At 40.5% G+C, this 12,759-nt stretch overlaps 1 protein-coding gene across 3 annotated transcripts in view; it reads left to right on the plus strand.

Moving 5' to 3' along the window:
- CREB5 (cAMP responsive element binding protein 5) overlaps positions 1-12,759 on the plus strand; it is a 259,677-nt gene that overhangs the window by 822 nt on the left and 246,096 nt on the right. Inside the window, exon 1 of one of the 3 annotated variants that reach the window (XM_040547699.1) lies at positions 1,647-1,665. The exons of the other annotated variants lie outside the window; for them this stretch is intronic. Coding sequence (XP_040403633.1) covers positions 1,663-1,665 — 3 coding nt within the window. The 5' untranslated portion in view covers positions 1,647-1,662. Of the gene's footprint in view, positions 1-1,646; positions 1,666-12,759 lie in introns of those variants that run through there. 3 annotated transcript variants of the gene reach the window in all.

The following is a 12,759-nucleotide window of genomic DNA, read 5'->3' on the forward strand; positions in this document are numbered from 1 at the left end:
GGGAGCGATCCCTCGGCTCCGGGGTTCAGTCGGAAGGAGGGAGGTCGTGCGAAGGAGTGGGTAGGAATAAAGGGAAAATGTGCATTTCTTTGAAACCCCAGAGCGATATTAGGAGTTTGCTGAGCGGCCAGCTTTAAAAGATTTTCATATTTTATCGGCGAGAAGCGGCGCTTAGCTCGATGAAATCAAAGCTCGGGAGGAAGGCTGCTAATTGCTGCGAAGCATCTCGCTGGGGCTTTGCCTTGCGACCGTGCAGTTTTCAGAGATCCTCACCCGCTGGCTTGCACCAGACTTTCCCCGTCTGGCCGTTTGGACAACGAGCAGTGCGTCAAGCAACAGCGGTGGAGGGAAACTTTCTTGTAAGGAACTGTCACGCAGAAATAATCCAGAAACCGGGCTGAAAGAAAATTGGGAGTCGGAGGGTGAGAGCCGAAGGCGAAAGCGAAGCGTAATTCGTGGGGTTTTGCGGGAGGAGGGAAGCTTTCCTGAGGATGGTTTATTTTCAGTAGGAAAGTGTACGGTGTTGAAAGCCCCCGCCTGGCATTTCGTGACTTTCATGTGTGAATGTGGTTGCCGGTATCAAAAGCTGGGAATTCTTCCTAAGAAATGGCTAAAATCCTTATTTGTGACTCCTTAATCCCAAGGGGAGCTGTGCAGGTCGCAAAGCACTGGGGAGAAAGTGTGATTAATGATCAGTGATTAGTGATAAGTGATTAGTGGTTTTATTCAAACTGTTACCTCTGACCAGAAGCACACATCAGAGGATTAACAGGCTCTTTAGATAAATGCTCATTAGTGGAAGGGGGAAAGCAAAGATAATAGGCATGCACACAGGGACAACTTTCTAGGAAAATCATTCCCGTCTCTGGTATAATAAGCTCGATTAGCAGAAAGGCTCTTTAAAAGTTGCTTTTATCTTGTAAATCAAGATAGATGCACAAGTTCGCCGCGCTATTATAGCCTAAATTTTCCCATATCACGGGACGTGGATTATCTCGGTGGCGATATTTTATGAAAAAAACACGCACGCACAAGACACCTTGAATCATTAGGAAAGGAACGCTGCCGAGTGCTGGAGCCCCGCATCCTGAGGCATCCCTCATCCCTCCATCCGTCCGTCCCCTCCCCGCAGGGCAGGGGGCTGCCGGCAGCGAACTAGATGGCGCAGTCCTGCGCTGTGTGTGCACATCCAGCGCTGGGTTATGAACCCAGCAAGTAGCAGCTTGCTAGGTGTCCTTCAACACTTCCAACAAAGTTGATTCTGTGCTGGCTCGGAGGCTAGACAGCGCTGCGGAGTTTTTAGTCACATTTTCCATGCCGGTTTAATCTGGGGAGTTAAAGGCTACTGGAAAAATTAGCCTCAGTTACTCAAAGACCCGGTGAGCCGGAGGAGAGGACGAGAGGGGCAACACTGCACCCTGGGACCTGACTCTTGACTGTGCTCTTTTCCACCCCTTTAATGAAGCACGGTTCTGATGGCCTTCGTTACTGAAGCCTAAAGCTCTGGGTAGCTTTTCCTCCAGCTATCACTGGCAAAGGGAGGTGTTTGGAAGTGTGGCTTTTTTTTTTTATTATTATTATTATTTTTTAAGTCACGAAATAGAAGAAGCAGTTGGTGTGGTGGTTGAACAAAGGACTTGGACCTGGCTGTACTCTACAGTAATGGTAAGGAGCCTGATTTTATGATAACTAACCAGGGATTTCTTATTCCTCTTTATCGCTCATGGACCGTGAAGAGCTGATACCTACTGCTGCCCACAGACTTTGGGATGTTTTTTGCTGCCCTGTTAGCTTAGATGGGATTTATGTTTGTTTGCATCTGTTGAGATCATCAAAGTCTCAAAACTTTAAATGCACTGAAGCAAGAAGTAGAAATAATTAATTTATGGCAGAAAAAAAGAAACTGCTGCCGTCTCCAAGTGTTACTGTTTTAATTGGAGACTCTCAAGCTGTCGGTTAATATCAAAAAGTTTCACATTAACCTATAAAAAATGCAATAAGCTCTGTTTGCCGCTCTTGAATATTGAATGGCACTCCTCCAGAAGTTACAACTGCAGGATTTGTAAAACTTATACACATTTAGGACAATCAGAACCCTCTCCCCCTAATCAAAATATCGACTCATCTTTTAGTTTCAATTAATCGACTCTACTTCTGCTCATTTAACAAAAAGGGGAAGCAAACTGCATATGTAGATAGTAGAAAAGATAGGGGCGAGATTGTATTTGCCATTTATATATATCACCATTTACCAGAACTATTTTCATAGATAAAGAGTAGTATGTGCTTTTTAAATTTGTGTGTCGCTTCCTCACTTTGTGAATCTAAAATAACTGCAACTGCTTACGTTATCCTGAGCGCCTCAGGGGAGTAAAAGATTGCTTCTGGGAGAGCTGGAGTTTGTTCTGGAGTTGATAAGGCAGAGGAATCTCACATTGCCTTTAGAAGGTAATTTTAAGTACTGAAACTTTTAGCTTTGTGTGGGCAGAGTCCTCCTGAGATGAGTAAGTATCGCAATGATTGAAGACTTCGTAACTTGTCTGCGTGTAGCCCCCGGTAATAACCCTGTTTCTGAGACCATAATTGAGACATGAGGATCTTTAATATTAGAGGAGATCTTGCAAGATTGTTATTGCTTCTACAAACAATTTATTTAATCAAATGATATCCCTTATCTTTGTCATCCTATTTCTGCTGTTAGTTAACTTTTTGGATTTTCTGGAACCTGTTGCTTTGAGGACTTATCACTTTCTTTACGTATTGATTATCTGTCTTTAGAGCTCAGTTCTAGTTCCAGTGAACATCTCTCTTAGTAAACCCTTTATTGTGAGAAAAATATTCTGGATAAGATTTTGCAATAAAAGAAAAGCAAAACTGTTACAGCTTTTAAACATCTTTTCATTATTAAGGACCATATGATTTATTCTTGGAGCAAGACGGTACTTTTTTTTTTTTTTTCAAGGCCCACAAATACTGATTTTTCTTGTAACTTGTTACAGGGAATACTCTACTCAGTAGACTCTGTTGCTTGAAACTTGTATACATGTATAAAGCAACGGGTCTCGCAGTTCTGCTTCATATGTCCCAGTGATTCTTTTGTTTTGGCTTTGGTGTCCCGTACTAATCAAATTAATAGGTAGGCATATATAATTAAGAGGGTTTATTCGGCTAAATCTTTCATGTATAAACTCTCTCTGCAGTGAATGCACATGAGTCTTAGTGGAAGTATTTGAATGTTTTGAGATTCTGTTAGTCGTAGGCACTAATGCCAGGGCCGATCAGATATCTTGGTATGTTGCTGCCACTCTGCAACATCTCCAAACAATTTCTGTTGATCTGCCCTCTCCCCTTCTCCATGCTGCATGCTGTTAACCCCTGAAAGATATTATTTATAGATAAATGATACATTTTGATCTGTAAATTATAATGCTCTATGGCTCTTCAAATACTTCTCTGTTTTTTGGGCTTTCGCATTCTTCTGCCTTGAGAAATGCTTAAAGTTGATCACAAAATTAAAGCAACAGTTGGATGAAATACTATGAGAACACTTTTTCCTCGTACTAAAACTTACTTTACTATGTTAATTGAAACTTTACGGTGTAGTGTTCTTTGACACAGACAAAACAATGATCTCAGACAATATCTTACCACGCTGCGTTTGAACACGAGCCATATTACAGGAATAAGTACAGAAATTAGCTTTCGTAAACTTGACACATAAAACTAAGTGCTGTTATGGAAATACTTTTTTTGTTATACTCAAAGAAATGATTTAAATCATCTCAGGTATACATAACAAGCACACATAACATGCATAAAATAATTATGCCAGTGATGCGGTGAGAAGACTTGTTGATGCAGAAAAGCTGTTGTGCCTTGTTGCATCCAAGGAGCTGTTCTGTTGCTTTGCGCTCTGAGAGTTAGCTCACGTCGTGGCTCCGGTTGAAGGGACACTTTTGAAATAATAGCATGCCTACTATTTTACACTCAGGTGTTATTTTACTCTGTAATTAAAAATGCGGAGAGTCAGCATTTTTTTATTAGCCGCCACATGGGAAATGCGCTGTTACTTGGCTTTAGAGAGTTTAGGAAAGGGTTGGTTGCGCTGCTTTGTACGTTTCTAGATGGTGATATCAAATGCTATTTTATAAACACGAGAGATTTTCCAAGGATTTTGCTGAAGGCTGTAGGATTTTCAAAGTAAAACATTGAAAGCTTACTACAATTTCCTTAGCTTAAAGTTGTTTGCTTTTGGTTCTTGTTTCCGTCCACTTTTTTGAGAATTTGTTCCAGAAGTCAATCCTGCACACAACTTCCAAATAAATGCCTCAAAACATTGCAATTAGCAATGTTTATGTAGGTGTCCCACATTTATAATCGCATCCTTTGAGACAGTTCATGTCACCACCGTGGCAGCATTCCAGGTAAGGGATGTGGAGGTGTGGGTGCAGCCCCACTGGCCAGAGAAGCTCCACTCTCTGGGTGATGAAAAGGGCAACGTCTTTAGAAGAAGATGGGAGAATGAGATTTGAATTTAATTGGGGGAAAATACTACAAATCCTGTACTCCCTTTGCCAGAACCAGGAGTCGGTTCCGCTTTTCTTTGGCTCTGAATGTTTTCATTACTCTTACTAGGGTACCGAGACCTCTGGTAATAACTCAGAATCTGGGCATCATTTGATCTCACCCTCAGCTTTCTACCTGCATAAACTCTTCAAATAGTTTCTATTGCCTTCTCATCCCCTGCAGGATTTTCTCTGAGGGCTTTCTTTGTGTGCCCTCATCCCAGTTTCTTACCTTTCTGAGGGCCTCATCTTTGGGTGCCCCTGCCACTTAATAGCATGATACAGTTTTGGAACTCAATCCCAGTCCCAGTGTACTTCTGTACTTTTAAGTTTTTGTTTGTTTGTTTTTGTTTGTTTGTCCAAGGATGTGCTGAGCATAAACTTGTTGTCCTTGAGCATGCTCCCTAAATCTAATACAGGAGTTAGTAGATAAATGTATTTAATTAGGGCGATCTTTTCCTTAGTTAGTGGCAGAAATGTTTTTTCCCCTGTTTACTCTGTGGGTTTATGCCTTCAGTTACCTCTTTTACTGCATGTAGTGTAGTACAGTGCTGTCAGAGCCAGCTTTTTTGAGCTGTTTGTAAGTACTCAGGAATTAATTTGCCTAAGGTGAGTAATTAACCTGGACCAGTGATTCCTAGATTTAACATCTCAGGGCTTTTTCATATGTAAGTTATGTAGTTAGTATGTAATGCTCAACACCGGGGGCTCTGTAGCACAACAAATGGAATTAGAGATTGGGGTTAGGATGTGTTTGTGTGAGCGGCTACAGTAAGCGCTAATTTGAGAGATTATCACATTGCCCTCCATATGTATTTTTTCCTTTATTGTGCTTTAAATGTTTAAGTTCTGGAGTGCTGAGTTGGTACGGTGGTTACCCACAGAATAGCACTTGTTCTAAGCAAGCAACGAAGCCCTCCAAGATCAGATGATGTTATCGTCAGGGTCGCTCCGTTGTGCACTGATTCTGCAAACCAACTGCCAGTAACTCAGTGTTGTATGAACTAGTTTACCATTATTCCCTGTCCAAACATACCTCTTATTTTACTTTAAACAACAACAACTTATATTTAATAGCAATAGTTAGCTGCTAGGTGAGGAGCTTCAAATTGTGAACAGTAAACCTTACCTCCGCAGGAGCTACTCTGAACTGATTTTAGCCGGTGGGTTTAATCTTGGCCTGCTTCTGGTTTTGGTCAGGTCAGGGAATTAATTTGTCACTAAATATTTTTAGGAGCCCAGCAGGAACTCCAAAGGTGACCTGAGAGTGTGACGGCAAAGGACCTGGAATTATGCTGGTCCAAAAACGAGCACTGCGTGTGTCAGAAATTTGGGCATGAGAATACCTCACTTATACGAAACTTCTGTTCTTGGAATTGAAGTAGTTTATAACCTGAAGAAACTAAAAGCTGAGCAATGGTGTACAGAAAACATAATCAATCACTTTGTTCAGGACTGTCTTTACTACCTGCTGTTTAACTTAATTCCCGAGTGAATGTTTTAGGAGGAAGAAATATTTTAAAGGTTTTGTGAGAATTTCAACACCACATCAACTTACTTTTTTTTTTTTGTGGACTAAAAAAAACCTAAAACGCTTTTTTGCTTGTGAAAACTTGGGGGGGTGGGGGTGGTAGTGTTGCACTTGTTTTTGAAGTTGATGAGATCAGAATCTACAACTGTAGAGATTTCCCCAATGGTAGTGCAAAATGAGGGGAAAAAATAGATTTGTAATTAAAAACATGTTAAGGAATTTTCCTTCTTTCCTCACTTCCATATCCTCAAGTGCCATCTGTGTAGTGGTGTGAAGATTCTTTTTTTTTTTTTTTTTTTTTAAACTGGCTGTGTAATGGAAAGGTATTTTAAAAAGGCAGTGGAGGAAAAAATGAATGATGTAGGTACTAAGGTACTACAACATTTTCTAAAATCTTTTTACTACTTTTCATTCTCAGTGCTAATAAAGCAGTGTATGGACTCAAGAACAGAATAAGTAAAATTTGAGTAATTGCTGGTTTAATGTAAAAGTGAGAGAAAGCAGTAATTTGATGTGAATCTTTAAAAGACAAGTTCCTCTAAATAACCCCACTATGAAAGTAGAAAAGATCAAAAGAGGATGACTGGGTAAGGAGAAATTACATTCTCGCGGATTTTTTTTTAAAAAAAAAATCATAGTAGAGCCTAATTCTCCACTCACCCTGATACAATCTGGAGCAACTCTATAGAAATCTGTGGCGTTACAGGCTGGTTGTAACACTCATTGAGGAGAAAATCAGATTCACGGGTCCATTCTGCATGTAGCCTATCAGTCGCACGCTGTGCAAATCCCATTATTAAAGCGCTAGCCTGACATGTCGTGTTAAGGGTGGCTGTTTCCCCCAGGATGAACATGTTTTGTAGCTCTCCTTGTCTCGTGGCCACTTTTAAGGGGGCAGGGGATATTGAGGATACTTATTTTGTGCTCAATTAATATTCCTTCCGTGCGCTCTCCTTCCTCTCATGAGCTTTATGTGTGGGTGCGCAGTCTGCACTCTCCATCATCTATCTGTCTGTGTCTCGTTGGCTGTGACAGTCGCCACTCCAGCCTCAGGCTTGCACAACGTAGGCGAAAAGCCCACCAAGTTTTTCAGATAGATGTGGCCTGCGTAATTCTAACACCGATGTGCCTTTTCTCTCTTAATAATGCTGTTGTGAATTGGGAGTGACGCCTTAGATCTCAGTCGTGTTTTGTTTGTGAAGTTTTGTGGGATTTTTCCTTTTCCTTTAAAAAAGAGAGAGGTGGAGGGGGAAAGAAAGGGGAAGACAGTGGAGCCCTACAGTTCTAATAATTTTAATAACAAGGCCCAAGCCACTCCAGGTCCTGAGCAGTCTCTAGGCTGCAAACGAGAGCAGACAAAGTCTTTCCAAAATTGTGAAAATCTTGTCACTGCCGGAGCTATTCTGATGTGTTTTTTTTTTTTTTTTTTTTAAAGAGCAATCAACAGGAGTTTTAAATAAGAAAAACACTATAAAGAGTAGTAAATAGACAGTGTTCAACCCTCCCCGTCCCCCATCTCTAATTGTGTACATCCAATTACAACTTTCTATAAACTGACCCAGGGTACATGGGGTCAGCTCTGAAACTTTTGAAATTGGTATTGCTCCATGGACTGCACTGAAACTGTGTGGAGTGGGGATATGCTACCCCCGTTCATAATGGTACACAACAAACAGCGTCTGCGTATACCCTTCGTAGGAGGATATAATAAGTTTCAGGCCTTACAACTGTCTCTGGTGTGAAAGGTCCACTGGACCCTTAACAATCCAGAGGTTATTTATTTAACAAAAAAAAAAAAAGAAAGAAACAAAACCACAACTATTATTTCATTGTCAAACACTTTAAAAAGCACTATTTATGTAGGGCCTATATAAGCACACATTGTTTTATGTTCCTTCTGCTGCTTTGCAGTTGACTAAACCATTATTCTCGGAGCACTGCTGTGCTGAGATCATCAGTGATGATGGTGTGAAAACAAACAAGTTTCATCAGGAGTAGGCACTATATAATTTGACAGAGACATTGTCAGCACCAAAACATCTATATTAATTTCATCTCCAGGCAAACCAAAGGTACAAATTGGATGGTTAGTGGGAAAAATTCATCCCTAGGAGGAAGGGGAAGGGGATTGCATCTAATACGGCAGGGTGCTATATCAACTGAAATGAGGACATTTCTCAATCCCTATTGAAGTCAGTGGGCATTGAGGGCACTCAGGGACTAGTGACGTTGAGTCCTTTTCCTCCAAAGTTAGTAAAACTGCTAAGATGCAACTTAATTCCTCATTAATTCAAACTCCTAGCAAGTTCTTGGGAGAAAAGCTCTCTTTGTAGATCGAGACACCCTCCATCTCTTCAAAAGAGAGCTAAAAAGTATGTGCTCTACTTCTGAAGCCTTCAAGGCATTCTTCAATGTGATGAGTGATAATTAGTGCTGATATTCTGCACGTACCTTAAAGTTGCAAAAATGGTGCTTTGGAGAAAAACATTCTGGCCTCTTACGTTAAATAAGGACACAGACCCTATTTTATGCCTTTGAAGGCAATTTTTAACATCATCAAGAATGATACTATATTCCTCAGTGTTAAACAGCTTTGAGAGAAACAAATACGTGTAGTCAAATATGTCAAACAGTGAATAAGCATGCATATTCTCCACCCCCCCGACCCCCCCCATTTTTTTTTCCATTCATCAGTGGAAAAATATGGGAGGGTCTTATTAATACAAAGTCAGATGAATCTCAGATGAGACAATCAATTAAACAATACCCTAAAATTGGGGTTCCAGATATTTCATTTTACTGCTATACTGTGGCCATACACTTGAACCTCTTACTGGATTACCTAAATTGAGTGAGGCTTGTAGGATAGACAGGGAAACACCTTAAAAACACTGCTCTCTCTGTAGCAGTTAGGGTGTTTTCTTCTGTTTTCTCTCCTGCACTGTCTGATTCTATACATTTTTTTTTTGCCAAAAAGCTGGTATCCCAAAATATAAGAATAGCCTATTTCTAGGCTGTCAGTCTTCCAGTTTTCAGTTCAGTTTTTAGTCCATGCACTGTCAGCCAAATGCTTTTCAGCGGACTGAAAGTTTTTGGGGGCAGAATAAGCTGAGGATAAATATTTAGAACATCATAAATAATGCCAAATTATTTTATAATAAGGACAATAAGAGATGCAGTAATGACTGTCTTATGACACAAGTCATGAAAATAGGTTTTTATTTTCAAATTTGTATTTTCTACGTTGGCTTCAAATAGCTTAAACATAGTGAGGATGCCTTGGCAGTGAAGCGTGAGTTTGGCATGCTGCATACAATGAGGTCCTTGCTGTGCCTTTTTCTTTGAGGAGGCTTTCTTCAGACAGGAGAAGATGCAGTGCGGGGAGTGCCACTGAGCCGCGTGGCATGGGAGCACGCGCCGTGCAGTGCGTGCTACTGCAGCAGCAGAAGTCACCTTATGCCTTTCCCCACTACAAAAATTGCCAGCTACCCAGGTTCGGGTGTTTTTTGTCTTCAGAGAGCCCTTGCAAAATTCAATCGAATTTCTTACTCAGCTCCAGTGCCTAGGAAATACTGGTCTATGGCAGGAAACGTCCACGTCTACATTTACCAAGGCTTTAGTGCCATGTAGCACTTGACATGGGCAGGCATCACATGGGGAATGTGTTTTGTACAATATCGACTGTTTTTAGTCTGACATGGCAGAACTCTAAGACCAAAACCAAGGCTGCAAGCAGGCATGCTGGTTTGTATTGAGAAGCTCTTGCGTGTACAATAAATGATACACAGCAATACACTGTGTAGCATATTGCTGGGGGAGAGAAGGGCAAAAGCAACTGCTAAATGCTACAGAAATAACAAAAATATTTGTGAAAGACTTAAATGAAAATGCAACTAACTGTACTTTTTTAGCCTTTTACAATTCTGTGGATAGCATCTTCCTCATATACCCAGGGCCTTCCCAATAGCTATCTCAAAAATATACGTTAAAATAGTGTGATCCTTTTGGTGCCCACAGAAAAACGCTGGTTACTTGTCCATCTGAAGACCAGCTCTGCTTAGAGCAGCCTGTGTTCTTGAGGATGGTGTGTGTAAGATGGCCTCTAATGTGGCAAGGTCCTGAGAGAACCTCTTCTCTCTCGCCAAACCCTGTATTTAGCACGGAGGGGATTTCCTTTCGGTTGTGCAGAAGAGACAGTTGGGCCACACGGTTTCTCTGCTGTCCCATTTCGTCCTGAGTTAAAGCAAGCAGCAGTTGCCAGGGGTAAGGCTGGCGTCCTGCGGTTGGAGAATGAGCAGCAGCTCTGGGGGGAGATGCTCTGCCACGTGCAGGCAGGCCGGGGGCTTTCCTGGAGGAAAAATGTGCTCACCCAAGACTTTCATGAGAAGAAAGTCACTGAAGAACATGGTATGCAGAGGCCTGAAGCTGTTCACAGATCAAGTTCTGTGACTAGCTTCTGCCAAAATGAAAGGGATGGAAAATATTCAAAAAAGTCAGAATACCCGATTTCAACATTTTTTTCAAAGTGAGACGCATCTCCTTTGAAAAGGACTTATTTTAAGGAAGACATGAGGCAATAAATCACTCAAAAATAAGTATTTGCTTTGTGCTGCATAATGCCGTTCAGGTTGATGCAAAACAATTTTGTGTTTATCCATCTATCACTATTTGTCTGCTCTCCCAGTTTAGGGGGCTAGGGTTTCTCTAACTTTGCTGTCTACCTGCGCTGCACATGTGTATGTGTGTGTACAGTATAGTGCTGTGTGTATAAAGGAGGAGCAAGATTCTGGAGAGCTGGGCTGGCTGTGAACTTCAAAACACTGGGTTGAAGCCTTTTGTTGGCATAAGTGCCAGATCTCCAGAACATTTTCTATAACTTTATCTGATCTGGTTTGATCTGACTGGGTCAGAGACTTTGACTGCCTTCCACGGAGTGCAACAATGTCCTCGTCAACTGACGGAGCTGGAAAAAACTAGTTGGGAGGAGCCAAGACTTTGCATGGCAACTTCATTGAGAATAAAGTTAGCAGAGGCTGTCCTCTGAAAACACTGTCAAAAAAAAATTCCCATTAAATCTTTGCATAACTGTTAAAGTCAGAAATTGAGGTACATGGGGAAATAATCATTCTTAGTTATGCTACTGCCTTAGTTTTTTAGGGTCTTTTGTTTTCATCTCTTCTTTAGAGGAAATGTCAGTGTCTTAAATGGGAACCTATTATTGTGAATTAGCATCTGGTGGAAGGTCTGGTACAAGGTTAGATTTATTTGAATGTTCTAAATTGGATCAAAAGGGAGCTGAAGGAACAATTAGTGTTTTTTTAGGTACATAATTTTTGTTTGCTGTTGAGTAAATTAGTTTCTCAGTTTTTATCGTGAGACTTACAAGTGTTTTTTTTTTTGGGGGGGAAGATATTCTTACTTAATCCTGTTAAGTGTGGAATTGCATTTCTTGCAGCTTTTCTTAAATCAAGTGCAGTATATAATCTCTGTGTGATGGCTCTTTAACTTGTCATTTCAAGTGTGCTTTTTGGTGGCTTGATGTTATGTAGAACATTTCCTTCCTGTACTCTAGCATTTCTAACCAAAATCTGAGTATGTTTGAAACCTTAGCTTATTCACACTTCCTAATCATAATCCCCTTGGTTTCCTTGTCAGCACCTTTTCGTGGTATTTCTCTGGACACCTCTATCTAATATCTCCAGAGGTTATTCTACAGAGCAACCTTTGACAAGATCTATTACTTACTACTTACTGCTTTTAACAAGGTGAAAAGAGGTCAACCTCTGTAAAAGGCAAGCATTATTAGAAGACTGCCATAGAGTCTCTCCGTGGCTTGTCCATCTCTTGTGGCAGCACTGACTGCGAATCAGTTCAGGAGCCTCCTCTAAAGTGCAAACAAAATACATTTATGACTGGATATGAGCATACGTAGATAAGGTATGTCCTCGGGAAAGCATTACAAAGCTCTGGGCCCTTTCAAGGTCATAGACTTGAAAGACTGTAGTTCCTCTTTCAAGGTCATAGACTGATAGACCCACTGGAATCTGGGAATTTTGCTGTCAGCTTCAAGTGTAACAGGATTTAAGGTTATTAGTTTTTGTGTGATCCATTTAATTGAGACTCATGACCAATGCTAATGACTTGCTGCTGGAAAAATTGAATTGGTAATTTGGTTACCTCTCCTCCTAGAACTCAGGATCTTCTAAATTAGAGTTGCTGTTGTCTATTTTTGCAACCATATTAAGATGCAAAACCTACCTCTTCATGATTTGAAAAAACAGATTGCAAAACCTCACTTTGTCAAAAGAGTAACTGCAAGATCCTTTTGGCTGACATAGAAAATCTTAAAAAAAAAAAAAAAAAAAAAAAGAGAACATATTTTCCCCTAAATTAATTAAAAAGCTGAGAAATTGTATGGGAGAGCTTAGACAGATCCCAGAAGTATTTAAAATAACACTTAAAATGGCTTGTTGATGAATGAAAAATCTTTCTAGGGTGCCTTGATGTATCTCAGTCTGGGTTTAGTCAATGAAAGAAGATGATTTTTTTTTTTGTTTTGTTTTACAGTTGCATACTGTAGCTTGCTCCTTCCTGATTTCTGTATATGCAGAACCTACAAAAAACTGCTGGTATATCTTTCAGATACAAACAACTATAGCACAG

This window comes from Cygnus olor, chromosome 2 (assembly GCF_009769625.2).
Source record: "Cygnus olor isolate bCygOlo1 chromosome 2, bCygOlo1.pri.v2, whole genome shotgun sequence".
In the NCBI taxonomy this organism is placed as follows: domain Eukaryota; kingdom Metazoa; phylum Chordata; class Aves; order Anseriformes; family Anatidae; genus Cygnus; species Cygnus olor.